Source organism: Geotrypetes seraphini, chromosome 6 (genome assembly GCF_902459505.1).
Source record: "Geotrypetes seraphini chromosome 6, aGeoSer1.1, whole genome shotgun sequence".
NCBI classification, from domain to species: Eukaryota; Metazoa; Chordata; class Amphibia; order Gymnophiona; family Dermophiidae; genus Geotrypetes; species Geotrypetes seraphini.
The window spans coordinates 233,835,645-233,859,215 of record NC_047089.1 but is presented as its reverse complement, the minus strand read 5'-3'; the positions used below and the strand labels follow the sequence as shown (position 1 = coordinate 233,859,215).

The 23,571-nt window shown below is 43.4% G+C and overlaps 1 protein-coding gene across 3 annotated transcripts in view; it reads right to left on the bottom strand.

The window, feature by feature from the left end:
* Positions 1–23,571, bottom strand: part of TTC3 (tetratricopeptide repeat domain 3) — a 280,528-nt gene that overhangs the window by 236,563 nt on the left and 20,394 nt on the right. For all 3 annotated transcript variants that reach the window (XM_033948613.1, XM_033948616.1, XM_033948614.1), the window contains exons 5-9: positions 18,892–19,036; positions 12,623–12,716; positions 6,843–6,896; positions 4,904–5,027; positions 2,744–2,829 (exon numbers count right to left, since the gene is read on the bottom strand). In XM_033948613.1, coding sequence (XP_033804504.1) covers positions 2,744–2,829; positions 4,904–5,027; positions 6,843–6,896; positions 12,623–12,716; positions 18,892–19,036 — 503 coding nt within the window. The remainder of the gene's footprint in view (positions 1–2,743; positions 2,830–4,903; positions 5,028–6,842; positions 6,897–12,622; positions 12,717–18,891; positions 19,037–23,571) is intronic.

Below are 23,571 nucleotides of genomic sequence, written 5' to 3'. Positions count from 1 at the left end.
TAAATAAATAAACTGAGCGCCGTCCTCGGTAAGGGGCCCCAATGTTACCAGTAGAGTGTCACAAGGTTCAGTTCTTGGGCCTGTTCTTTTTAACATTTTTGTAAGCGATACTGCTGAAGGATTGTCTGGTAAGGTTTGCCTCTTTGCAGATGGTATCAAAATCTGCAATAGGACAGACACCCCCGATGGTGTGGATAACATGAGGAAGAATCTAACAAAGCTTGGTCTGAGATTTGGTAGCTAAGATTTAATGTTGAGAAATGTAAGGTCATACATTTGGGCTGCAAAAACTCAAAGGACAGTACAGTTTAGGAGGTGAAGAACTTTTGTGCATGAAAGAGAGGTGGGACTTGGGTGTGTCAGTATGTGATGATCTTAAGATGGCCAAACAGGTTGAAAAGGTGACAGCGAAAGCTAAAAGGGAGAGGAAAGTTGCCAGTAAGAAAAAGGAGGTATTGAGGCCTCTGTATAAGACTCTGGTGATTCTGGACTTGTCCTATTATTCAGTCCTTTTGGGAAACTATTTTTCTTTTTGTAGAGCGTATTTGGAATGTTGTTCTTCAGCGTTCCCCTTTGTTTCTTTTTGGTGTCCCTATTCATTTTGCCCCTCGAAGACCAGGGACTGCGGCATTTCTTCGATGGACTGTGGTGATCGCCCTCAAATGTATTTTGCTTAAGTGGATGGAAGCGGAGGGACCTGACTTTTCCCTCTGGCGTTGCCGCCTGATCACTCTTTTGATGTGGGAACGCCGCGACGTGCAAGACTTTTCTTCCCTGCCTGCCCGGATTTTCCAACGCACCTGGGAGCCTTTTTGGAACGCTATGACTCCGGTGGCACGTAGCCACCTCCTGAACTGTTGACTTGTATTGCTCTTTTCACCTGTTGTCTGCTTTGCATATAATTGCCTTTTCTTTGAATGGTTTAATTGGGCTGGGCTTGAAGGAGGACTGAGGTGGGTTGGGGGAGGGTTGCTGGGTTGGTCACTTGTATTTTTCTATGTGTACCTTGTCCTTGGACGGTGGTTTATTCCTTATTTTTGGCTGGTAACTATTGCTGTTCACTGTTGGGGACCACATGGGGTCTCTGGGGGTTTGGGAGTGCGGGGGGGGTCCCTTCCTGTTGAGTTTTGTGCTGTTGAAAAGTGAGCTTACTTTCTGTGTTGCCTTGTACTTTTGTATCATCTCTTATTCAGCTCAATAAAATATATTTTACAATAAGACTCTGGTAAGACCTCAATTTAGAATATTGTGTGCAATTCTGAAGACCTTCAAAAAGATATAAGCAAGATGGAGTCAGTCCAGAGAAAAGCTACTAAAATGATCACCCCAATTACATAACAAAACATGACATAACATAATACTTCTTAACCGCATAACCATGAGTTCTACGCGGTTTACAAAAGATTATAAACTAAAAACAATTTAAGGATGAAAAAAAATAAAATAAAATTATTTGACCAAGTATTTTGAAAAGAGATAAGTTTTCAGTTGAGTTCTGAAATATTTATAAGAACAAGTTCCAAGTAATAACAATCAAAATTCTCTGTCGTGGGAAGCTGCTTGGAATGCTATAGTATGGTCCAGAAATTTCTTACTTTTATAGCCCTGTACTGATGGAAAGGTGAATAGGGCATGAGACTTTCTACTATTTTTATACGATGCTAGAGAGAATCTATTAACCATATAAAATGGAGCGGTACCATATAAACTTATAGCAAAAGCAACTTAAACAAAACACGAGCCTCCATTAGCAGCCAATTGTCAAGGGATTGCAGGTGTCTCACTTTAAAATTAGCTTACTCCCTCCCCCCTCTATCATCTTGTTTTTAATAATCCTCTTGACATGGATCTCTGACCTAGGGCAACTGAAATCCCTACCCAATGTAGCACAGTGATCATCCATCCTGATGCACTCTCTTTCTCCACAGATCAAAAGGCAGGAGGAAGCATGCTCAAGCGAATCATCTTTTGCTATTGCATGAATCGCATGCTTTCGCTGCCCCACCCATTCACCTAGGCTTCGCTTCTATATAGAACAACAGTTGATTTTAATTTTATTTCACAAAAGGTGCTTAGATAACTGTAGCATTTTTTATGGCCAGATTATATGCAGGAACTCATGCCACAGGGGTCAGCACGAGTGTGGAAATATGGGCTTGCCCCTTTCCATACCCAGTTTGCCCTCCTATTCCTGCACCCATCTCACTCAAATACTTTGTCTTGAGACAATAGTAGGACTGACAGCCCATTCTGCACTCACTGGCAGCTCTGTGACCCTACCCCTTCCGGCTTCTATGCAGGTGGCTGGCTGACTCGGTCCCATGTTTGCCGCGTTCTACTCAGAGTGTGGCCGAAGCCCCAACAGCAAAGATGAGATATCAGGACACTGTGGGGGTAGCAGGGGATGAGGAAAGGAAAAAGCATGAAATAGGGTTATAAGGGTAGGAAAGGGTAACATTGGATGTGCACAGAGTAGGGAGAGGAAGTCTTGTGAAGGAAGATCATAGAATGAGAGGTACATTTGTGAGGTAAGTAGAAAACCTGAATAGGAGATTGGGATTGGAGGAATTAGGGAGAAGGGACAGTTAAAGAAGACAGATTATGAAAAATAAAAAAATTAGATGAGCAGGAAGTAGAGGGAAGAAAAGGGTGTTTTGAGATAAGACCCTAAGGATGGTGGATTGAGGGGGTGGAGGAGGTGACAGATTCCTGGAGTGTCAAAAGATGATTTATGTCAAATTACCTTTACACAGCTCTCACAACTCTCCAATTTAAACTCTTCCACTAAACTGCACTGTTCCATTGCCACTTTATTTATGAAATATTTATCTGCAAATAAAGAAAAATTCATTGTCAGTAAAGTAAATAAAGACATGCTACAGATAATTCACTACATTTTTAAGCCAAAGTATGAAGGAAAAAAACAGAAAACTGACATGATATCCATTTTCTCCCTTTGCTACCCCTCGCCGTCTTGTCAATTTTCTGTCTTTCACATCCCCATCCCTAACTTGTGTTTCTCCATAGGTTAATTTTAACTAAATTCTATTCCTCTCTTGGATTTTATTAAAAATTTCCCATGTAACCCAACTTACCTTTTATTTCATTTCTCTTAGTTCAACTCTAATAATATATTTTTTTATTTCTCTCTTATCATTTACAAGTAACAAGGCAAAATAAAGAAAATGGAAGATTAGGTTCTTTTCTTTGCTAATTCTAGTACAACAGGAATATCAGTCTTGACCAATGGTTATTTACCCTCCTTTACTGTGAACTCTGTAGAGATCCTAATTTACATATTCTTCTGCTCCTCCTCTTCTCACTCCATCTTCCCCACATTCACATCAATCTCACCCAAACTTTTCTCAACCTCAGAGCTTAATAGCCCCATCCTGAAAAAACTGACATAATGAAGCAACTGTTCCTTGCACAGAAGATTCAATTTGCATTACAACTTGCCACACATCTTGCAAAGTGACCTAAACTAAACTAAAACTCAGCTTTGTATACCGGGTCTTCAACCAAAATGTAGCTCTACTCGGTTAACAGTAACTAAAAGAAATACAATAAAACGTAACGGGCAGAAAATGTTAATGTGACTGATTTCCGAAGTGTTTGGCAAATAAAATAGTTTTTAAAGATTTGCAAAAAAAGTTGAAAAGGACCAAGACCCCTTAAGATAAGAGGAAGTTCGTTCCATAGTTTGAGAAAATTTGAAAACCAGGGATTGAGAAAATTTGAGAGTGAGAAAATACCCAATTCCTTTCACTGAAGGAAGGAAGAGTTTGACTTGTTGGGTGCCTCCAGGCTTAATTTCTTCAGAAATAAATTGCATTGACCATCTGAACTGGTTTAGGGAGAGGGGCTTTCAATATAGATTGTACACAGAGCCCTATACAGCAATGGTTCTCAGCCCAGTCCTTGTGGCATATCTAGTCAGTTGGAAAATCAGCCGGGACGTTCTTCCATATGAGCTGCTAAGAGCATGAAATGGATTTGTATGCCTCGTATCAAAGAGGCAATGCATGCAAATTTCTCATGCATATTCATTGTGGATGTTGAAAACCTGATTGGTTGGGTATGCCTCAAGGACTAGGTTGAGAAGCACTAAGGTGACGTAAGACCAGTGTTTCTTAGTCTCCATCTGTTGAACTGAGTGTAAACCTAAGTGCCTGGACTGGTCTGGAAGAAGGACAGTCAGAAGACAAGATCTAATCTCCCCTTTCCATCTATCTGTACTTGCCACTGCAATTCTGTTTGTGCATTCTTACTAGCAAAGTTTCTCAGTAAAGCTAGAAGGAACATCCTTAACTGTACTTTCAGCTATATTACCCAGTACTGCTCCTGCAGCAATCAAAGCTACCTGTGACAGGTAGAGACACACACATGGGCAGAGATTTCAGAATCCAGTTTGCAGCAAATGGAAGCAGAATGAGAGGAAGATGCAACAATACAAGCAGAATATGCACAAGGGCTCACGATTTCATAAAACCGTATTATGCTCTTAAGAGAACGTATAAGGAAATTTATGCTCAGATTCCAAGATCACAAGCATGTACTATCCAGTGCTGCTTGTATGTAATGACGGTAGCTATTCAGTAACTAACTTCATAGGCACAGACTAGATGAAATTACAGTAGCAAAGATGAAGAAGAATCAAAACAGAAAGCCAACATCCAGGGTGGGAGGGAGGGGGAAGGGATTTACATTAGAATTGGATTAAGGGAATTTATGGATTGTTTCTTGTAAGTTTTATTTTACTTGATTGTTAGGAGGGAGGTGGGGAAAATAATTGTATATTATTCTCTGTAAGTTCATTGTGCTTTTCTTGTAATATTATTTATAGATGTTACTTGTTTGCACAATTGTAGTTTGGAAATTCAATAAAGATTTTTATACTTACATTCAGAAAAGAAGACTTCTAATGGGGGCCAGCAGAAATCCCCAAACGTTTGTAACTTTTGTAGGACTCCAATGTCACCCGTGCATTTCACCCACTCCAGGGCATCCCCAATGTTATATTGCCTCTATACCAAATAAAGAAAGGAAAAGAGCTTCCAATTGTTGCAAACACTAGAAAATACACAAGGACAAAAAGTCAAGTCATCCAAATACAGAGATTCACATTCAAGTGCCAGCACGCTCCTGTGTGGCATGCAGAGCCTATCAAATATGCAAGAGATCAGACAGAACAAAACAGTACACTGGCCTTGTTCAACGCAAGTGGCCAGCTAAGCTGATTCTAAAAATCTTAATTTTCAGTTTCCTTAGTAATAATAGTTCTGGATTTATTTGCCGCCTTTTCATGAAAAGATTCACCTAACGTAGTTTTTACAATCAAGTACTCTGAGTGTTTTCCCTATCTGTCCTGGAAAGCTCACAATCTATTTATAGTACCTAGAGCAATGGAGGGTTAAGTGACTTGCTCAGACTCACAAGGATCAGGCTGGGATCATAATCCGCAACCTCAGGGTACTGAGGCAACAGTTCTAACCACTAGGCCCCACCTAGAAACATAGAAACATGATGGCAGATAAAGGTCAAATGACCCATCCAGTCTGCCCTTCCGCAGCAACCATTTATCTCTTCCTCTAAGACAGGGGTGTCAAAGTCCCTCCTCGAGGGCCGCAATCAAGTTGGGTTTTCAGGATTTCCCCAATGAATATGCATGAAATCTATTAGAATGCGCTGCTTTCATTGTATGCTAATAGATCTCATGCATATTCATTGCGGCCCTCGAGGAGGGACTTTGACACCCCTGCTCTAAGAGATCCCACATGCCTAACCCAGGCTTTCTTGAAATCAGACACAGTCTCCGTCTCCACCACCTCTTTTGGGTGACTGTTCCACGCCTCTACCGCCCTTTCTGTAAAAAAGTATTTCCTTAGATTACTCCTGAGTCTATCACTTCTTAACTTCATCCTATGCCCTCTTATTCCAGAGCTTCCTTCAAATGAAAGACTCGACTCATGCGCATTTACGCCGCGTAGGTATTTAAACGTCTCTCTATCATATCTCCCCTCTCCCGCCTTTCCTCCAAAGTATACAGATTGAGATCTTTAAATCTGTCCCCATAAGACTTATGATGAAAACCATGCACCATTTTAGTAACCTTCCTCTCGACCGACTCCATCCTTTTTATATCTTTTTGAAGGTGCGGCCTCCAGAATTGTACACAATATTCTAAATAAGATCTCACCAGAGTCTTATACAGGCATCAATATCTCCCTTTTTCCTACTGGCCATACCTCTCCCTATGCACCCTAGCATGCTTCTAGAACAGGGGTGTGTAACCTTGGTCCTCGAGGGCCAAAATCCAGTCGGAGTTCAAGGAGGAAGTCTTACTTGGGAAAACACAGTGTCTCAATGTGCATGCCACTGAAGATTCTCCCTTTATTTTTTTGTGAAGCTTTAACATAAAAATACAGTTTAAGCAGGCATAATATTCCTTTTTATCAGGTATTTTTCCCAGCTTCAACATGCCGAGTCTTCTCATTGGTCAATAGTTAGAATGAAGCTTTTCTTCTAGACTCTTCTCTCATGTCCCCCTTCTGATCACACATCCCTAAACCCCCAACATGCAGAGCAGTTGAACCCAAAATCCTGGTCAAACTTTTTTTTCTGACATGCTGCATTTCATTATGCTAGAACTAAAACTGATACTTATCTAAATACAACTGCTGCCTTCATGACAATTAGACCTTTGTACACAGATTAGAGGAAAAAAAAAAAATCACATTGAATGTATATTGCCCAAGTTCTGGTTACACCCTTCCCCCAATCTCAACAGACATAAATCAGATTAATAAAAAATTACCATCTCGTCCTTAAAGTAAACTTACGGTTTCTATATCTTTGCCAATTTTCAAAAGTCGAGTGATAAAGAATGGAATATCCTGCAATAAAGAAAAACTCTGTGAGACCCAGTGCTATGCGGGGATCTTAAGCATTAAAAGGTGAGATTTAGCATTGGAGAAATGCTTTTAATTTTCTTTTGTTGATGGAAATAAGAGAGACTAAACTTCCTCTCACGAGGAGTAAACAAGTTTGGATTATCTGGGAGGTACATATACAAACTTTGTCACCTAAGATAAGAACTTATGTGATTATCTATCTACATATGCAATCCCTTTGCTGTATTCTGTATGGGGTGGGGAGTAGCTAAACAGATTAATGGAAGATTAGGTCCTTACTTTGGTAATTTTCTTTCTGTTAAAAGACATAGGATTCTGTACTGAAGCTATTGTTCTCCTTTAGTCCCAAACTCTGCAGAAGGATGTCACTCATATCTTTAAACTCCTCCCCTTCACCAATGGAGAATAGCTCCCTCTTCAGTTAGTACCAAAGCAAATCAAACTCCAGTGAAAGAGAAGGGGGCATGGGGAACTTCCCTGGAGACAACACACACTTCTGTTCTGCTCTGTAAGAGACAGCTGCATGGAAAAAGGGCCGACGGGGATCCAGTAGGGATGGAGGCACCTCGAGGGGCTCCCATGAGTGTGATACATCACTTGTGCAAGCAGCGACTCCTTCTTCCTGCCCTACAGCCACACTCACTCCAGAAAGCTGCTTGCAGCCAACCCAGAAGCCTTCCCTCCAATGTCAGAGCCGATGTCAAATGGAAGGCTTCCAGGTCAGCCACGTGCCCTGCAAAGAAGCAGGAAGGAGGCCTACCTGGATGGCTCTGGTACACACCTGGAGGGGTGCACAAACGTGGGCCACAAAAAGGAGGGAGGGAACAAGCGAGCATGTTGGGACAAGGAAGGGAAAGTGGGGGGCATGAACTTGAGGCAAAGGAGGGAGCGCTCTGGGACATGGGAGGGGTACAAACTTGGGACAAAGGCTGGCAGGATGGAAGGAAGGAAAGAAAGAGGGAAGCACAAACTTGGGACATATAAGAGAGAGAGCACATTTGGACACAAAAGGAAGGAAGAAGGGAGGGAAAGATGCCAAGTTAGGGGACAAAATAGAAAAAGGAAAATTGTTGGGCACAGGGAGGGAGAGGAGTGAGGTAGAGATGCATTGGAAAGAGAAAGGTGAAAGCTGGATATGGTGGTGGAGGGGGAACAGTGGGACAGACTGAAAGGGATGCAAGAGGGAGGAACGTTGGACATGGTGGTGGATGGAATAAAGGGAGAGATATGGCATGGTGCCGGAGAGGGATGATACGAGAAATGATGGGCATAAGGCTGTTAGGCAGGAGCAAAAGATGCTGCACACTGTCTGAGGGATGAGAGAGGGAGAAATGTTGGATGATGGCAGTAGAGGGGGGTGGAAGAGATGTACCCTAGATCCCTCTCTTTCTCTCTCTTCCTCTCTCCCTTTGCAGCAAGGGACGGAATGAGAGAAAGAGAGATGGTGGACAGTGAGGGAGACATTGCACATGGGGGTGGAGGAGAGAGGAAGAAATGATATGCAAAAGTGGAAAGGGGAAAAAGAGGGAGAATGATCCAGGGAGAGAAGAGAGAAATGCTGGACCATTGTAGGAGGGAAGAACTAATGGACAGAAACCATTTGAAGAAGAATTTGCAGAAGACAGGAAAGCAGAAAAAAAGAGAAACTGAAACCAACTTGATGGAAAAATAAATCTCCAGACAACAAAGGTAAAAAAAAAGGAATTTATTGACTGAAATATGTTAGTTTTGGGAAATGTATATAGTAGATGTCTTTGTATTGTGTTCAACAAAAAACGAAATGCATTTCTTTTATTTCTCCAGTGTTGAAGTACTTGCTGACTCTTGCTGTGGCTGGTGGGGAACCCCAAGCATCGCCAGCTGAGGGCCTTCTCCAAAGGTGGACAGAACTCCCCTCCACCAAGCGTAGCAGTCCCTGGCAACATCCCTGAGTTACTGAGGTGTTAGCATCTGTGACTCAGGGATGCTGCTGCCTGCCAAGCTTGGCAAAAAAGGACCCCCGGCCACCTTCAGAGGTAGTCCTCAGCTGACATAGCTTGAGAGTTCTCATCAGCTGGAATATTTATATTTACATTAGAGGCTCTGGCAAAGACCCATTTTACAAAGTATGTATTCTTCCCAATATTTCCAAATTAATAAAAAGTGTCTTTGCTTATTTGTAAATGGGTCTCTATCAAAGCCTTTAATTCAGTAGCATAATTAAATGAAATAACTACTTCTGAAGTTTATGGGGATGAGCGGAGACAGAATAGATTATTTGTGGGGACAGATTTGATTTTCAGCAGGGACAGGCGGAAATGGATTTGATTTCTGTTCCTACACAAGTCTCTACTCTATAACTCATGAAAAAAAGGACGATAATTAACAAGAACTCTTAACTTAGGAGTATCCAGGAACCAACTTATGTGCAATTAGCACTAACACATAAGAAACCCTAAGGTTCAACAAAAGTGTTGCTCATTCTGCTGTTTTATTTTATTTACATGCTCATCTATGACAAGAGAAGAAGTCCCGATTCTGACCCCAGCAATGTCTGAGGCAGTAAACAGATGAATTATAAATTTGCACAGGTAAGGCCATGCAGAATCCTATGTCTTCTATCAGAAAGAAGATTACTGAGGTAAGAATCTAATCTTCCATTTTGTTGCAAAAACATAGGATTCTGTACTGAAGCAGACAAATCAAAGCAGTGCCAGATGACTAGGGAGGCAGATGAGCCTGCCCGCAGCACTGAGGACCCAAATGTGGCATCCTCTGAAGCCTCCACATCCAATTCTGTGGAATTTGGTAAAGGTATGGAGAATAGACCAAGTAGCTGCCGTACAGATTTCATTGGATGGAACAGCCTGGGACTCTGTCAAGGAGATGGCAAAATTTCTAGTCAAATGTGCTGTGATAAAGATAGGTGGTCATTTGCTGCAAGCAATATAGGAAGAAAAATCACCATGCAAATCCATCTGGCAAGCAAGCCTTAGAAGTTGGTCAGCCTTGTCTTGACTGGCTGGTCAGCACAAAAAATAGGGTCAGAGAGACGTGAATCATTGGTCCTTTCCAGGTAGTGAAGTAGAATTCTTCGCACATTCAGCCTCTGCAAAATCCTGTCCTGTTTCATTGAACCTGTAGGGTGAAAAGTGGGCAAACAAATCTCTTGATTGATGTGAAAGGCTGACAACTCCTTCAGTAGAAAGGAAAGTACCGATCTCAGTGAAGTACTAGCCTTAATAAACCTGAGGAAAGGCTCTCTGCCGGAGAGAGCCTGTAATTCCGAGATTCGCCTCGCTATGGCCACCAGAAACACCATCTTGACCGTACGGTCCAAAAGAGACACATTTTGCAAAAGTTCATAAGGGGACTGAGAAAGGCCCTTCAAAATGATAAGATCCCACCACGGGAAAGGCCAGCACTCCTTCACTGGAGTCTTACAGGACTGAAGGATAGCCTGAAAATCCCTACTGCCTATGGCCGTTGCGGTCTGATTTAAGACTCAAAAGAGAAGATACCATTTGTAAAGATCTTGGACAGGCATGCTCCTCTGTTATAGATGGCTGTAGAAGAAGCAGTGTAGGCTGGTCTAGCTCTAAATCAATGACCTCGTCATGGCCCGACCAATCTTTGGGAGATGACAGTCCCTGAGCTGGAGTTGAGCATATGGGGGTACAAGGTCCCCAAGCTACATCCTGAGAAATATCTACTAGGTGGTCTGCAGGAAATTGCTCCACACAACTAGGACATTGCTGGACTTCCAGAAGAGGAATAGTAGCAGCAGGAGTAGAAGGCTGTAGCAAAGCAGCACTATTCTGCATAAACTTCTGTAACAGACTGAAAAATTTTTGACAGGGACTGAACAGACTCGAAATTAGAGAAGGAGGCTCTGGTAGTAAAAGCAAAGTGTTTAGGTGGTACCTGGTCAGGTACCTGGAGTTTGGTCTTTGCCTAGGTCCTGGTTTGCTGAAGTCCCCGATATTTAAAGCATTTCCTGCAGCCTGATGAGAGGAGAGGACCGCAAGGTCAAAACTGGGCCCGCAGGAGCTTCCTCTGAAGTGTTTACACTTAACGGAGCAGTCCCTTGAATCTGTCAGCAAAGGACGTGCCATTGAAGCTGCTGCCGGTGGAGAGGGGGGTGTCACATCTTTTCCTTCTGAGGCACCACCGGTGCTGACTTTTTATTTCCTGTCGGCAATAGCAGTAATGCACTTCCCTCACCTGTCAGTACCGAGGCAGGGCCTTTGAGGGAGGGAGCGAGCTGCGATGTTTGCAGCTTTGAGCTCTTCTTGGACGGCGCAACATGAAGAAGCGTCAGAGCGCCATTATCCACGGCTGCCGTCGAGATGAAAAAAGTGTCTTCACAGTCCTAAACACTGCCAAATTAAAAAGAATATAAGTGAAAACTGGCAGTTTAAAAACCATTACTAATGTTTAATCTTTTTCTTTTTTTTCTGACAGGCTTCCTGTATTGACAGCTTACTGTTCTTTTTTTTTTAAAGAAAAAGTAAGCTAAAAAATGAAGAAAGCTCTTTGACTTCCTCTTAAGTTTTGGGGGGTTTTTTTGTGAAGAGAGGGGAGAGCTGTGACTGTACAAGAGCGGTTGATGAGAAAACTGACATGATGAGGGGAGGGGCTCTAGGAGTAGGGCATCCTGCACATGCTCAGTAAGCTTAAAGCTTACTATAGCTAGGGGAGAGCACCGACACACAGGCTCAGTCAGAGGACTTCACCAACAAGTGTGCCTGCTCGTATCCCCTGCTCGTCTCCAGAGAAAAAAGGTAGTCTGTGCATTTGTACCGCTCATAACAGAACACTGGGACGTGGAGGGCTGTTGAGGATCCAGCTTCAACTCACAGTGTCCGAAATGACATGTGAAACAGTTGTGGACTTTAAAAGACGGTGTACTGACGGGTCATCACCCTCAGTGCCTCCTAACCTCTGGCCTTGGAGTGAGACCCTAATCAGCCAAGGACGCAGTTGATCCTTGAGATAATAAAGACATGGAAAGTGACTGCCAGTCCTCCCAGTCCTGTTCCAACTGGTCAATGACACTTGTAAATGAATTGTTACAAGGTGGAAAAGCCTTCCTGAGAAGGAACTCTCCTTGTTCTGGTGCTGGCGCACTTGCTCCCTGGACCTATCAAACAGAGACTGACAAAGTTTGAAAAACCCTGAACAAGCAGCCCCAAAGGACTCCTAACTGGGGTGGTTGGATCTCCGTCGTCTCCATATGCTTGTGTTTTGTAGCCTCGTTACGTGCAGCTTCTGAGCGGGATCTGTTGGCCAGGCTTTTTGAGGTTCTCCCGCCTTGGAGAACTCTAAGGAGGCTGAACTCTAAGCTCTCGCCCCCTTCCTCCCACGCCCTGCAGCACGTGGAACACAGCCATTCTCATGCAGGCAAAACTGCGCATAAAGGGCATGATTCAGGGGCAGATTAGCCCAAGGAATCCATTATAGGTGATCCCTGGTAAAAACGAGCGGTTTCGAGGCAGATGGAAGCTTTTGAGAAAAAAGAACGATTAAAATCCAAGATGGACTCTGCCAGTAAAATCGTAAATTGGCCTGTGGGAGGATGCTGAAACAACTCAGAAAAAGGGGTTATGAAGGTGGGGGAATCTAACCCAAGAAACCCTCGGATCTACCTTTTTCTGGACAAATAAGATTTTAAAACATACAATAAATATGTACAATATCCCAGAATTAAAAATCAATTTCTAACTTACCACAACCTTTTTAGCCATCTCAAAAATGTCTTCCAGCAGCTCGATGTTGTTCAGTTCCTTCAGGGTGAGTTCAGAATCTAAGCTCCTGATCGACCTGTGGAAGACGAATTTTATTTTTATTTTTTTTTAATTCAGCAGAACCACATCTCGGCATACTATTCCAGAAAATCAAGATTTGCAAAGACTAGGGGGACACTCAAAGTGACAAGAGTAATACTTTTAAAACCAATAGGAGGAAATATTTTTTTCACTCAAGAGAATAGATAAGCTCTGGAATGATTTTGCCAGACGATGTGGTAAGGGCGGTTAATGTAGCTGGTTTTTTTTTAAAAAGGTTTGAACAAGTTCCTAGAGGAAAAGTCCATAGTCTGCTGTTGAGTCGAGGGAAGCCACTGCTTGCCCTGGATCAGTGGCATGGAATGCTGCTACTATTTGGGTTTTTGCCTTGTACTTGTGACTTGGATTGGCTTAGATACTGGGCTAGATGGACCATTGGTCTGACTCAGTAAGGCTATTCTCATGTTCTTATGTGAGCCAAGTATAGGACAATCAAGCCATTGTGACATCACTGATTATGTTGGCTCTTAGGCACTGGTAGAATGAGGCATTATGACATCACAATCTCAGCTCTGGAATGCTGCTACTATTTGGGGTTTTGCCATGTACTTGTGACTTGGACTGGCTTCTATAAAGATGGGATACTGGGTTGGATGGACCATTCTTATGATCTTATCCATCCTTGAACAGGCTATTGTCAACATTTCCCATCATACTCAGGCTACAGCAGCTGCTGCTGCTACCATCATCATTTTCCTCCCAACTTAGGGCTCCTTTTACAAAGCCACGTTAGCGGCATTATCGCACGCACCTTTTTAGTACACGCTATTCCCCGCGCTAGCCGAAAAACTACCGCCTGCTCAAGAAGCGGCGGTAGCAGCTAGCACGGCCGCCAAATTAGCGCATGCTATTACGCGCGTTAAACCGCTAACGCGGCTTCGTAAAAGGAGCCCTTAGTATGGGCTGAAGATTCTGCAGTCATCCAAACTTTCCTGCATACTGTGCCAATGCAGCCAGTCCAATTCTAAGGTGCAAATGAAAATTCTGCAAGGAAGGAAAATCCAGCATCAAGAGCTAATTGTAGCTGCGATCCAGAATCCACCTAGGAATAATATCCAAATCTGGTGGTAAACCAGGCGTAAATTCAAATTAAAAAAAAAAAATCAGACTCTCAAAGTCTGTTCTAAAATGAAATCTACCGGGAATCAAGGAGAACAATTAAATAGTTTATTAGCTGTACCACAGAAAAGGTTATAAAGGAACTTCCTTAGCATCTTACCAGGCGAGTCCAGACTAATGGATGGTGTCTGTCAGCAGACAGAATGATAACAGTTCTCAGGTGATTTGCCCCTGAAGGGTATCGTGCAGCACAGAATGGGTTAGATTCACTAACCCCCGATTCCATGTCCGATCCATTCCCGATTGCATGCAGACCGACGAATTCACAAAAGGCCTGCATGCAAATGGGGATCATTAACACACACCCTACCCACGGCCAGGATCACTAGAGAGCGATCCTGGAGCATGCGCAGACCCTGACAGTAGTGACAGGAGAAGCAGCCTCCTGCCACTGCTGTCAGGGCTTCTGCATGCTTTTTTTATTTTTTATTTTAATTGGGCAGATAGTTTGCATGTATTACACACGCAAAATAACTGCTCAATTAAAAAATAAAAAAGCCCCCTCCCAAAGTGCCTCCTCCCTCCCCAAACCCCTAAAAAATTCCCCCCCTCCCCGCCGCCACAGATGCCCCACAAAAGGCAGGAGGGATGCTAACTCGCTCCTGCCATGAAAATGACTGCAACCAGCCCACCGCATCCCGACCGGACTGGCCCACCCCTGGTCGGGCCTGGCCTGATCCAGCCCGACACCTTCCCTGTACCTAAAAGTTGGGAGCAGGAGGGATGCTGAGTCCCTTCTGCTCCTTAGGCCTCCCTCCAGCGCTTCCGGAGCAGGAGGAACCGCAAAGTCCTCCTGCTCCTAGATGACGCACTGCGAATGTGGGCCTTAAGCCCTGCCCCAGTGCATCATGTGATGCACAGGGAGGAGCCTAAGGCCCTGATTGGCTCAGGCGCCTCAGACTCCTCCTCCTTTGCATGGATTTTCTATTCAGCTCTGGCACACTTCCACATGTAGTACATGGCTCTTACTATACATTCATGCACTTCACTGCCCCCCATGTGGCACATCTGCAGCACCCGTCTTAGTTATACAATGGTGCTGTCCACCTGTTTGTATGATTGCAGCAGCCACCTGTATATTGCACAATTGCAGCTCCTTTTGGTCTCCCTTCTTTTTTCTCAGTGAAGGACGATTCTTCAATTTGCTTCTGGATTTTCCTAGTCCTCTTAGATATAGCTAAGGAAACAGTGTTTTTTCAGCTCCTGATAGCTTTCTTTTCTATTCTCTTCTCTGGATATTCAACAACTCAAGGAATTCTACTGTAGTTACAATATTCCCTTTATAGGTGAACTTTGTCCTAGGCTGTTGCTTTCAAAGACCCATTCAAGAAAAAATCACCAGTTAGGTTTCTTTCTTGCTTTACACATCTCTTTCATGGTCTATCAATGCTATTTTCCACTATTCCTCTTATCATGGTACTTGCTGACTTCTCCTCTTCCATACCTTTGTCTTTCCAAAGTCCTTCTGATTGAACATAAGAACATAACAGCAGCCATACTGAGTCAAGCCAATGGTTCATCTAGCCCAGTTTCCTGTTTCCAACAGTGGTAAATTCAGGTCACAAGCAGCTAGCAGAAAGCCAAATAGTTGCAACATTCCATGCTACCGGTCCAGGAAGAGAAGTGGCTTCCCCCATGTCTGTCTCAAAACCAAATTGGTTTTGATTTTCTACTGTTTCACTTGATTTAAAACAAACTGGAGAAAATATTTCTTCATACAGCGTGTAATTGAACTCTGTAATTTGTTGCAGGAGAATATGGTGAAATCAGTTAGCATAGCGGGGTTTAAAAAAAAGTTTGGATAATTTCCTAAAAGAGAAGTCCATAGGCCATTATTGAGATGGATTGGGGAAATCCACTGCTTATTCCTAGGATAAGCAGCATAGAGTCTGTTTTACACTTGGGATCTAGATAGGTACTGTACTTGGGACCAGTGTTCCCTCTAAGCGGGCGGGTGTTGTGAGCAAACTTTTTTCACTGTGAGCTAAAAATATCGGGCGCCAGCAAGTTATGAGCCAAATAAATATGTTGCTTTCTACCACAGAACTTCCTTACGTTTGTATGGAATCTATCCCCTTTCAACTTTAGAGAGTGCCCTCTCGTTCTCCCTGCCTTAGCTACTAAGTCTATTCCCTTCAGTACCTTGAATGTTTCTATCATGTCCCCTCTCAATCTCCTCTGCTCAAGGGAGAAGAGGCCCAGTTTCTCTAATCTTTCGCTGTACGGCAACTCCTCCAGCCCCTTAACCATACGTGACAAAAAATCAATTCATGTAGCAAATGCTACATTTATCTTTTGGCATGGCCCATCATGTAGCAAATGCTATAACTGATGGGCCATGCCAAAAGATAAATATATATATACTAAAAAATAAAAAATAAAAATAAATATATACTAGGAGTAAAGGGGCATGCAATAAAGCTTTTAAGTAGTAGATTTAAAACAAACCTGGGAAAATATTTTTCATTCAACATGTAATTAAAAAAAGATTTGGATAATTTCCTTAAAAAATCTGCATGACATTATTAAGATGGACTTAGGAAAGCCCACTGCTTATTCCTAGAATAAACAGCATAAAATCTGTTTTACTCTTTTGCACTGTTGTGCTTTCAGCAAAATGTTTTAAACACAAAAACAGAAAATCACATGCACAGGCATTAGGTCACCCAGGCATCTAGAATTAGCAATCTTGCACAGCCAGCCTATGATTGACAGGAGCTGCCAAATCACATTGAAAAGGATGATAAGGAAGGCAGATAAGAGATGGTGGAAGGAAGACAAAACGAAAAGGCAAGAACAAAACTGAAGTAGAAACGAGCCAAACATACAGTATAGCATACAAAAAATGTATGTTTTCCTTTGGCTTCCAAAAACTGATTGGCATCCAAGTTCCCTAAAGTTTCACACAGTCATCTTCTAATAATGTCACCATATACAGTTGGCTTGCCAGAAATATGTTTAGGATGCCACTGCAACTCTACCAACAGCATATTAACTTAACATTACATTACATTACATTACATTAGTGATTTCTATTCCGCTTGTGCCTTGCGGTTCTAAGCGGATTACAAGTTAGAAGACTGGACATTTCCAGTAGCATTGCAGTACATATAAACAAGAATGCGTTAAGTTACAATTGTTGTTCTGGACTTTTCCAGGATAAATTGGTAGTAGATAGTAGATAGTGATAGGTTGTTTAGACGAATAGAGATAATATTGTCCGGATTCTGTTGTTTAGACGAGTAGAGATAATACTGTCCGGGTGTTTCTGGTGGTGGTGTTTGGGTAGTCATGAGAGCATTTTCTAATACTTTTGTGAGGTTATGATGATGGGAAGTGTTTTTTGAAGAGATGAGTTTTGATTTCTTTTCGGAATGCTTTAATGTCTATTGATTTGGTCAGTAGATTGGTGATGGTAGTATCGATCTTTGCTGCCTGTGTCGCTAAAAGGCTGTCATATAGTTAACAGTGTAGCTTCAAAATAACTGCATCTCTATCCTTCCCTCCCCCCTGTGGTTTTTAGCATATCTCTCTTCTCATTTCCTCCACTCAGATCTGATCATTCTCTGCTCTCTCTTCCCTTTTCTTCTCTGGTCTTCCTTCTCTATTTTCTGCCTCCATCTAAATTAAATTCTTTCTTACTATTTAGTCCCGTTTCCCTCTTTTCACTGTGTCTACACACAGCTTGTCACCCCTTTCCCTCACCCCTCCATTATCTTACTATTTTCTTCCCCCTTTATTTATCTCCTCCTTCCATCCAGTATGTGTTCTTTCCCCACTTCCATTCAGCATCTGCTCTCCCTTCTCAACTGACATCCATCTGCCTTCTGCTCTCTCTCCCTTCTTCTCCCTTCCATCATCTGTCCCCTTCTCTCTCTCTCTCATCTCCTCCATTCCATCATCTGCCCCTTCTCTCTCTCTCCCCCCCCCCAACTTCCATCATCTGCCCCCCTTCCCCTCACCTTTGTGGGTCACTTTCTTTCCCCTGAGGGTGGCTCATGTCACAGGGGAAGCTTTGGCCGAGCAGAACCGCTTGATTGACAGTGGAACTTACTTGATTGATGTCGATGCTGGGGCCCGTTGCCGTTTGAAGGAAAAAAAAAAAGGTGGAAAAAAGGAACCTGTAAAGGCGAGAGGAAGGGAAACCTCCAGGACAGCTGCTTTTTGCCCTCCTTCAGCGGCCCAAGAGTTCAGACCAGCAGCGGCAGCTCTGTATGCTTTTAACTTCGGCACAGAGCTGCCCCTAATCAGTAGTTTAGCGCGGTTTCATGAGGCAGCCTCGGGGCCTTTGATAGCCGGCCCGCTTCGATGATGCGATGTGGGCCGGCCTAGCAAAGGCCCCGAGGCTGCCTTATGAAACCGCGCTAAACTATTGATTAGGGGCAGCTCTGTGCCGAAGTTAAAAGCATACACAGCTGCCGCTGCTGGTCTGGAGGTGCGGAGACAAGGCAGGAGGCAAACGCGGTGGAAGGCAGGAGTCCCGGCGAAGGCAGGAGTCCCGGCACAGCGACTACAACAGGAAGTTGCAAGTCAGCTGACGCCGGCCTTTCGTTGCGGCGGGGACCGAATCCTTCGCGGACCGGCAAGATTTTGTTTGCGGACCGGCGGTTGAAGAACTGTGCTCTACACTGTGTGCGCTGTGACGAGAAACTTGTGCGCTGCGAGGTAATATTTTGTGCGCCAGCGCACCCCAGCGCAGCTTAGAGGGAACACTGCTTGGGACCTGGGTTGGCCACCGTTGGAAACAGGATACTGGGTTTATGGACCTTCAGTCTGTCCTAGTAAGGCAATTCTTATGTTCTAAGGCTATCCCAGTTTATTCCTATTGAGTGTTTCAATCTTTTAGTCCCACCCTATGTTGGGGATACTGCTTTGCTATATCCCACTGGTCCGGACCGGTCCAATAGGATGAAAGGAAAGGAAGTTATTGAGACATTAAAAAAAATACTGTAGTTATAGAAAAGTTAAGAAACTTAACCACCATTCATTTAAGTCAAACCTAACTAAATCAGCAGCACACCATTCCTGCTTACCTGGGCTGTATCAGAGGCCACTCGTTAAAAGCATGTGATCCAAGCTTTTCAAACAGAAGCGGCCAAAATATGTAGATTTTTATGACATCACAATACTCTCGCAGCTCCTGGCTTGATTTGCTGCACCAGTATTTGGCAACATCCACTGGTTAAAGACAAGGCAGAGTTAGTTACTGAAGATACCATGCACCGCTTCCATAGCGGAACCTTCACATTATATCCTGTAGAAGGGCAGTGGAGCACATCAACCTGACTGTTTAATATAACTTGATATACCACTTATTCTGGTAAGCAGGCCAGAGCGGATTACAAATAAAATATTTAATGAGAAACAGAAAAAGGAACTCTGTTAATAGGAAAGTTACTCAGAAAAAGAAATGCAAACATCACAGTAATAAAACTACACTTGGACCCCCCGCTCAAGAATTTGTCAAAAAAAAAAAATAAAAATAAAAAAACAACTGCTATAGTGGAACTTCAACATACTGTAGATTTAAAAATTTCTTTAAAAAGACAAGATCTTATGTAATACATGTAGTAAATTCCATAAAGATGAAGAAAAGAAAAGAAAAAAAAAAAAACAAGCTACATGTTGATTCCAGATGTGCACATATAGGGGACAAAATAATTAAATGTTGTTTGTGCAGTGAATGGAGAAACCAACCTAGCACACAGGATATATAATCAATGCAGATAGATAAAAGGAAATTTATTTGCAGGAAGTCCTGGAAAGTACTAGTATCTTAAACGGAAGATGATAGTGAACAGACAACCAGTGTAGATTTCAATGCATAGGAGAAATGTGATCAAGCCTGCTAGCCTTACACTATAACCCAGCTGTGGTATTTAAAATTTAAAAAAAAAGAGTTTGAGATGCTCTAATTCAGTGGTTCCCAACCCTGCCCTGGAGGACCACCAGGCCGATCGGGTTTTCAGGATAGCCCTAATGAATATGCATGGAGCAGATTTGCATGCCTCTCACTTCCATTATATGCAATTCTCTCTCATGCATATTCATTAGGGCTAGCCTGAAAACCTGATTGGCCTGGTGGTCCTCCAGGACAGGGTTGGGAACCACTGCTCTAATTTGTATTGAGGAATGCCTGTAGAGATATTACAACAGTCCAGTCAAGACATAACGAAAGCAAAAGAAGCAGATGTTGAAATCAAAGTTCCTTTGAACTTATTATAGTTATCTAAGCGTTAAGTCATCCAATTGCTTAATTGCTATTTCCTGAAACCTGAAAGATAACACTAGTTTCAAAGACCACACCTAGATGTTTAAAGGACTCTGGGCTAGATTCACAAAGCAAACTGATCATGTACAGATTGGTTTGTGACCCCTTAGCGACCAAATTCCCCTCCAGCCCGATTCACTTACCTCTCTTCGACCATCCTCTGATCTGCGCATGCAAATGAGGGGAGGGACATTCAAAAGTAGGAAAGGCAGGGATTCACAAACCAAAATTCTTGATCTGACTGGGCTAGCCGATCAATTCCTAAAGCGACTGCTGGGGACCAGTCGCACACCTCTCTACCGACTCTCCTGCTCCATTGCCGCCCTGCACTCTGCTGGCCCTGATCTTGCTGTCTGTTCCAGGGCTGCAGAAGCCCTGGGGCAGGGGGGAGAGCAGTGCCTGTTGGCTCTCTGACTTCTAATTATGCTGCTTTAAAACCATGGGCTCACACTGCAGGGAAGGAGGGAAGAGGCTGCCGCCGCCAGAGATAGGAGCAGGAGAGTCAGGCCCAAAAAAAAAGAGAGACACAAAACGCATGTGTAGACCATCTGCAGGGAAAGCAGATGGTCTGCGCATGTGCGAGGATCCCACACCAGCTATCTGGGCAGGCAAATGGGGGCGTTCCTCAGATTGCCCCCATCTGCATATTTGTCTTTTGTGAATTTGTCGGACCTGCCCAGATCGGGCAGGTTAGTGAATCTGTCCCTTTGATATCTACCTTTGAGTGCTTGGATTAATGGTGGGAGTGAAGGTGACTAGAGAAGCAACAGATTGTAGGGCTAGATTCGTGTCCAATCCATGTCTGTTTGCATGCAGGCTGATGAATTCACTAAAGGCCTGTATGCAAATGGGGGTGATCGTTGGCACCCCCCCTCCCACCGACCGCATGGATCGCTAGAGAGCGATCCTTGAGCATGCGCAGACCACCTTGCCTGTAGATGGTCTGCGCATGCTCTCAGCAGGAAACTTATTTTTTTGCTTTTTTTTTGCAAGCCTGAGGTTTTAACTTGCTTTAAGCCTGCGGTTAAAACCACGGGCTTACAGTGCAGGGCGGCAGGAGAGATTTGGGGGAGAGCAGGAGATCGGGGCTGAGAGCAAGAGATTGGGGCTGAAGGCAGGGCAGTTGGAAAGGACCTGAGCGACTGGTCCTCAGCAGTCGCTTATTTTGATCGGTCAGCCCAGTTGGTGTCCCTCTTTTTTTTAAGTGAATCGTGTCCCTGCCTACTTTACATGCCATTTCTCCTCATTTGCATGCACAGATCGAAATCGGATAGGTACACAGGTTAGTGAATTGGGTTGGAGGGAAATCAGGGTCGCAAACCAATTGGTACACGATCGGTTTGCTTAGTGAACCCCTAGCCTGTAGTTTTGTCACAGTTTAGCACCAGTCCTTGGTGCTTCAATCAGAGGGTTACTTTAGTCAAACAAAATTAAAGGGAATCAAAGTTCAGGGCATAAGAAGATATATATAAAAAAAAAAAAATTAAAAAGACATTTACCAAAAGTGTTATCATCTGCACAGAAATGTGTAGTAATACTGCAATCCTTAATATGTACTATAAAAGGAACTTAAAAAGATATTTAAAAGAACAGGGAACAATATAGATCCTCCAGAGGCCCTGCAGGAAATCTCGTGCAATTAAGATTTTGTACTGGAAAAATCAAAGAAAGAACTGCTGGACAAGATTTAATCTAGTTGAAGACCTGGCCTTGAGTCCTGATGTCTGCCAATCTTTGCAGAGGTAAAAAGTGGTCAATCAGATCAAAGGCTGCACTCAGATCTGGAGCGTCAGCCTGGGCCATCTGCTCATGTTCCAAATCTGCATAGACTTCACTCAGTAAAGCAGCGATAGCCGATTCAGTGCTAAAGCCCCTGCTGAAACCAGACTGTCAAGGTTGAAGAGCAGGGACTTGAAAGTTCTTGGAAGACTGTTTTTAAAAAATCTAAACTCACTGAAAAAGGTAGAGTTAGGATACAGGCAGCCATAGTATCTCGTGTCAGAGGCACTGTGATGGCTGCAGCTGGAACTAAAATGTACAAGGAGGATTTCAGGAATACAAAACAGGTAAATCGCAAGCAAACAAAACAGTGGAGATGTCCAAAGAAACTAGGTGAGCTGATATATTTCACAACTCTGCTTTATTCACTCAATGACTCGACATGTACATGGTTTCGGCCCACCCAGCCTGTATCAAGAGGTCTTATGTTTAGCAGAAATCGCAGATGAAATTTATTGAATCAACATCTTGGCCCACTTCATATAATAAAAGGTGTGTGACCTCATATAGCACTCTGGAAGAGCGGGCATTCCCAGCGGTCACAAAAACTTTTGAGGTTTTCAAGAACTATGAGGCAGGAGAAGAGAGGTCACCGTTCTATTGAGGCTACAGTAGCAAATTAGAGGAACTAGGAGACTGGAGAGGGCCATACCAAAGACATAAAAGGACATTGTAGAGAAGTCCCGCCTCCATTCTGGCAGCCCCTGAGCTGTCTTACAGGAGGAAGGTTTCCTAACAGGAAAGCATCACCCTGGTGAAATAGGAAATAATCTTGTAGCCAGGACCAGCCCACCAGGGGATGCAATATCCTCTTGCACAGAGGATGCATCTCCTAGAGCAGTGGACTCAAACACATGGCCCGGGGGCTACATGCAGCCCGCCAGGTACTATTTTGAGGCCCTCGGTATGTTTATCATAATCACAAAAGTAAAATAAAATAATTTCTTGATCATATGTCTCTTTAGCTATAAATTACAATATTATTATTAAGACTTAGCCAAAAGGAACGATTTATAAATTATAAAGAGTTTTACCTCATGCAAAATTGTCATTTCTTTAATAAGGCATTAATTATTTTTTCTGAGGCCCTCCCAAGTACCTACAAATCCAAAATGTGGCCCTGCAAAAAGTTTGAGTTAGAGACAACAGTCCTAGAGCTTCTGCCCAGGAGCTGTTGTAGAAGATGATTCAGTCATTAGGTATAGTCATGTAGATAGGTGGGTGGCTGGTGGACGTGAGGATTGCCTAATCACGTGCCTGCCTGTTTTGAAGGTGGTGGACATCACACAGCATCTAGATAAGATTTTAGATAGTGTTGGGGAGGAACCAACTGTCTTGGTACACGTGGATACTAATGACAAAGGAAAAAGTGAGGGGGGGGGGAGTTCAGGAAGCCAAATTTAGGCTCTACGTGCTGGGGAGGAACCAGCTGTCTTGGTACACGTGGATACTAATGACAAAGGAAAGCGTGAGGGGGGTGGGAGTTCAGGAAGTTCTTCAGGTAGAACTAAAATCCAGATCTTCCAGGGTAGCATTTTCAGAAATGCTCCCTGTTCCAAATGCAAGACCCAAGAGGCAGGCACAGCTCAGAAGTCTCCATGAACAGTTGAGACAACAGTGGAGGAATGAAAGATTAAGATTTGTTAGGAACATGGCAACATTC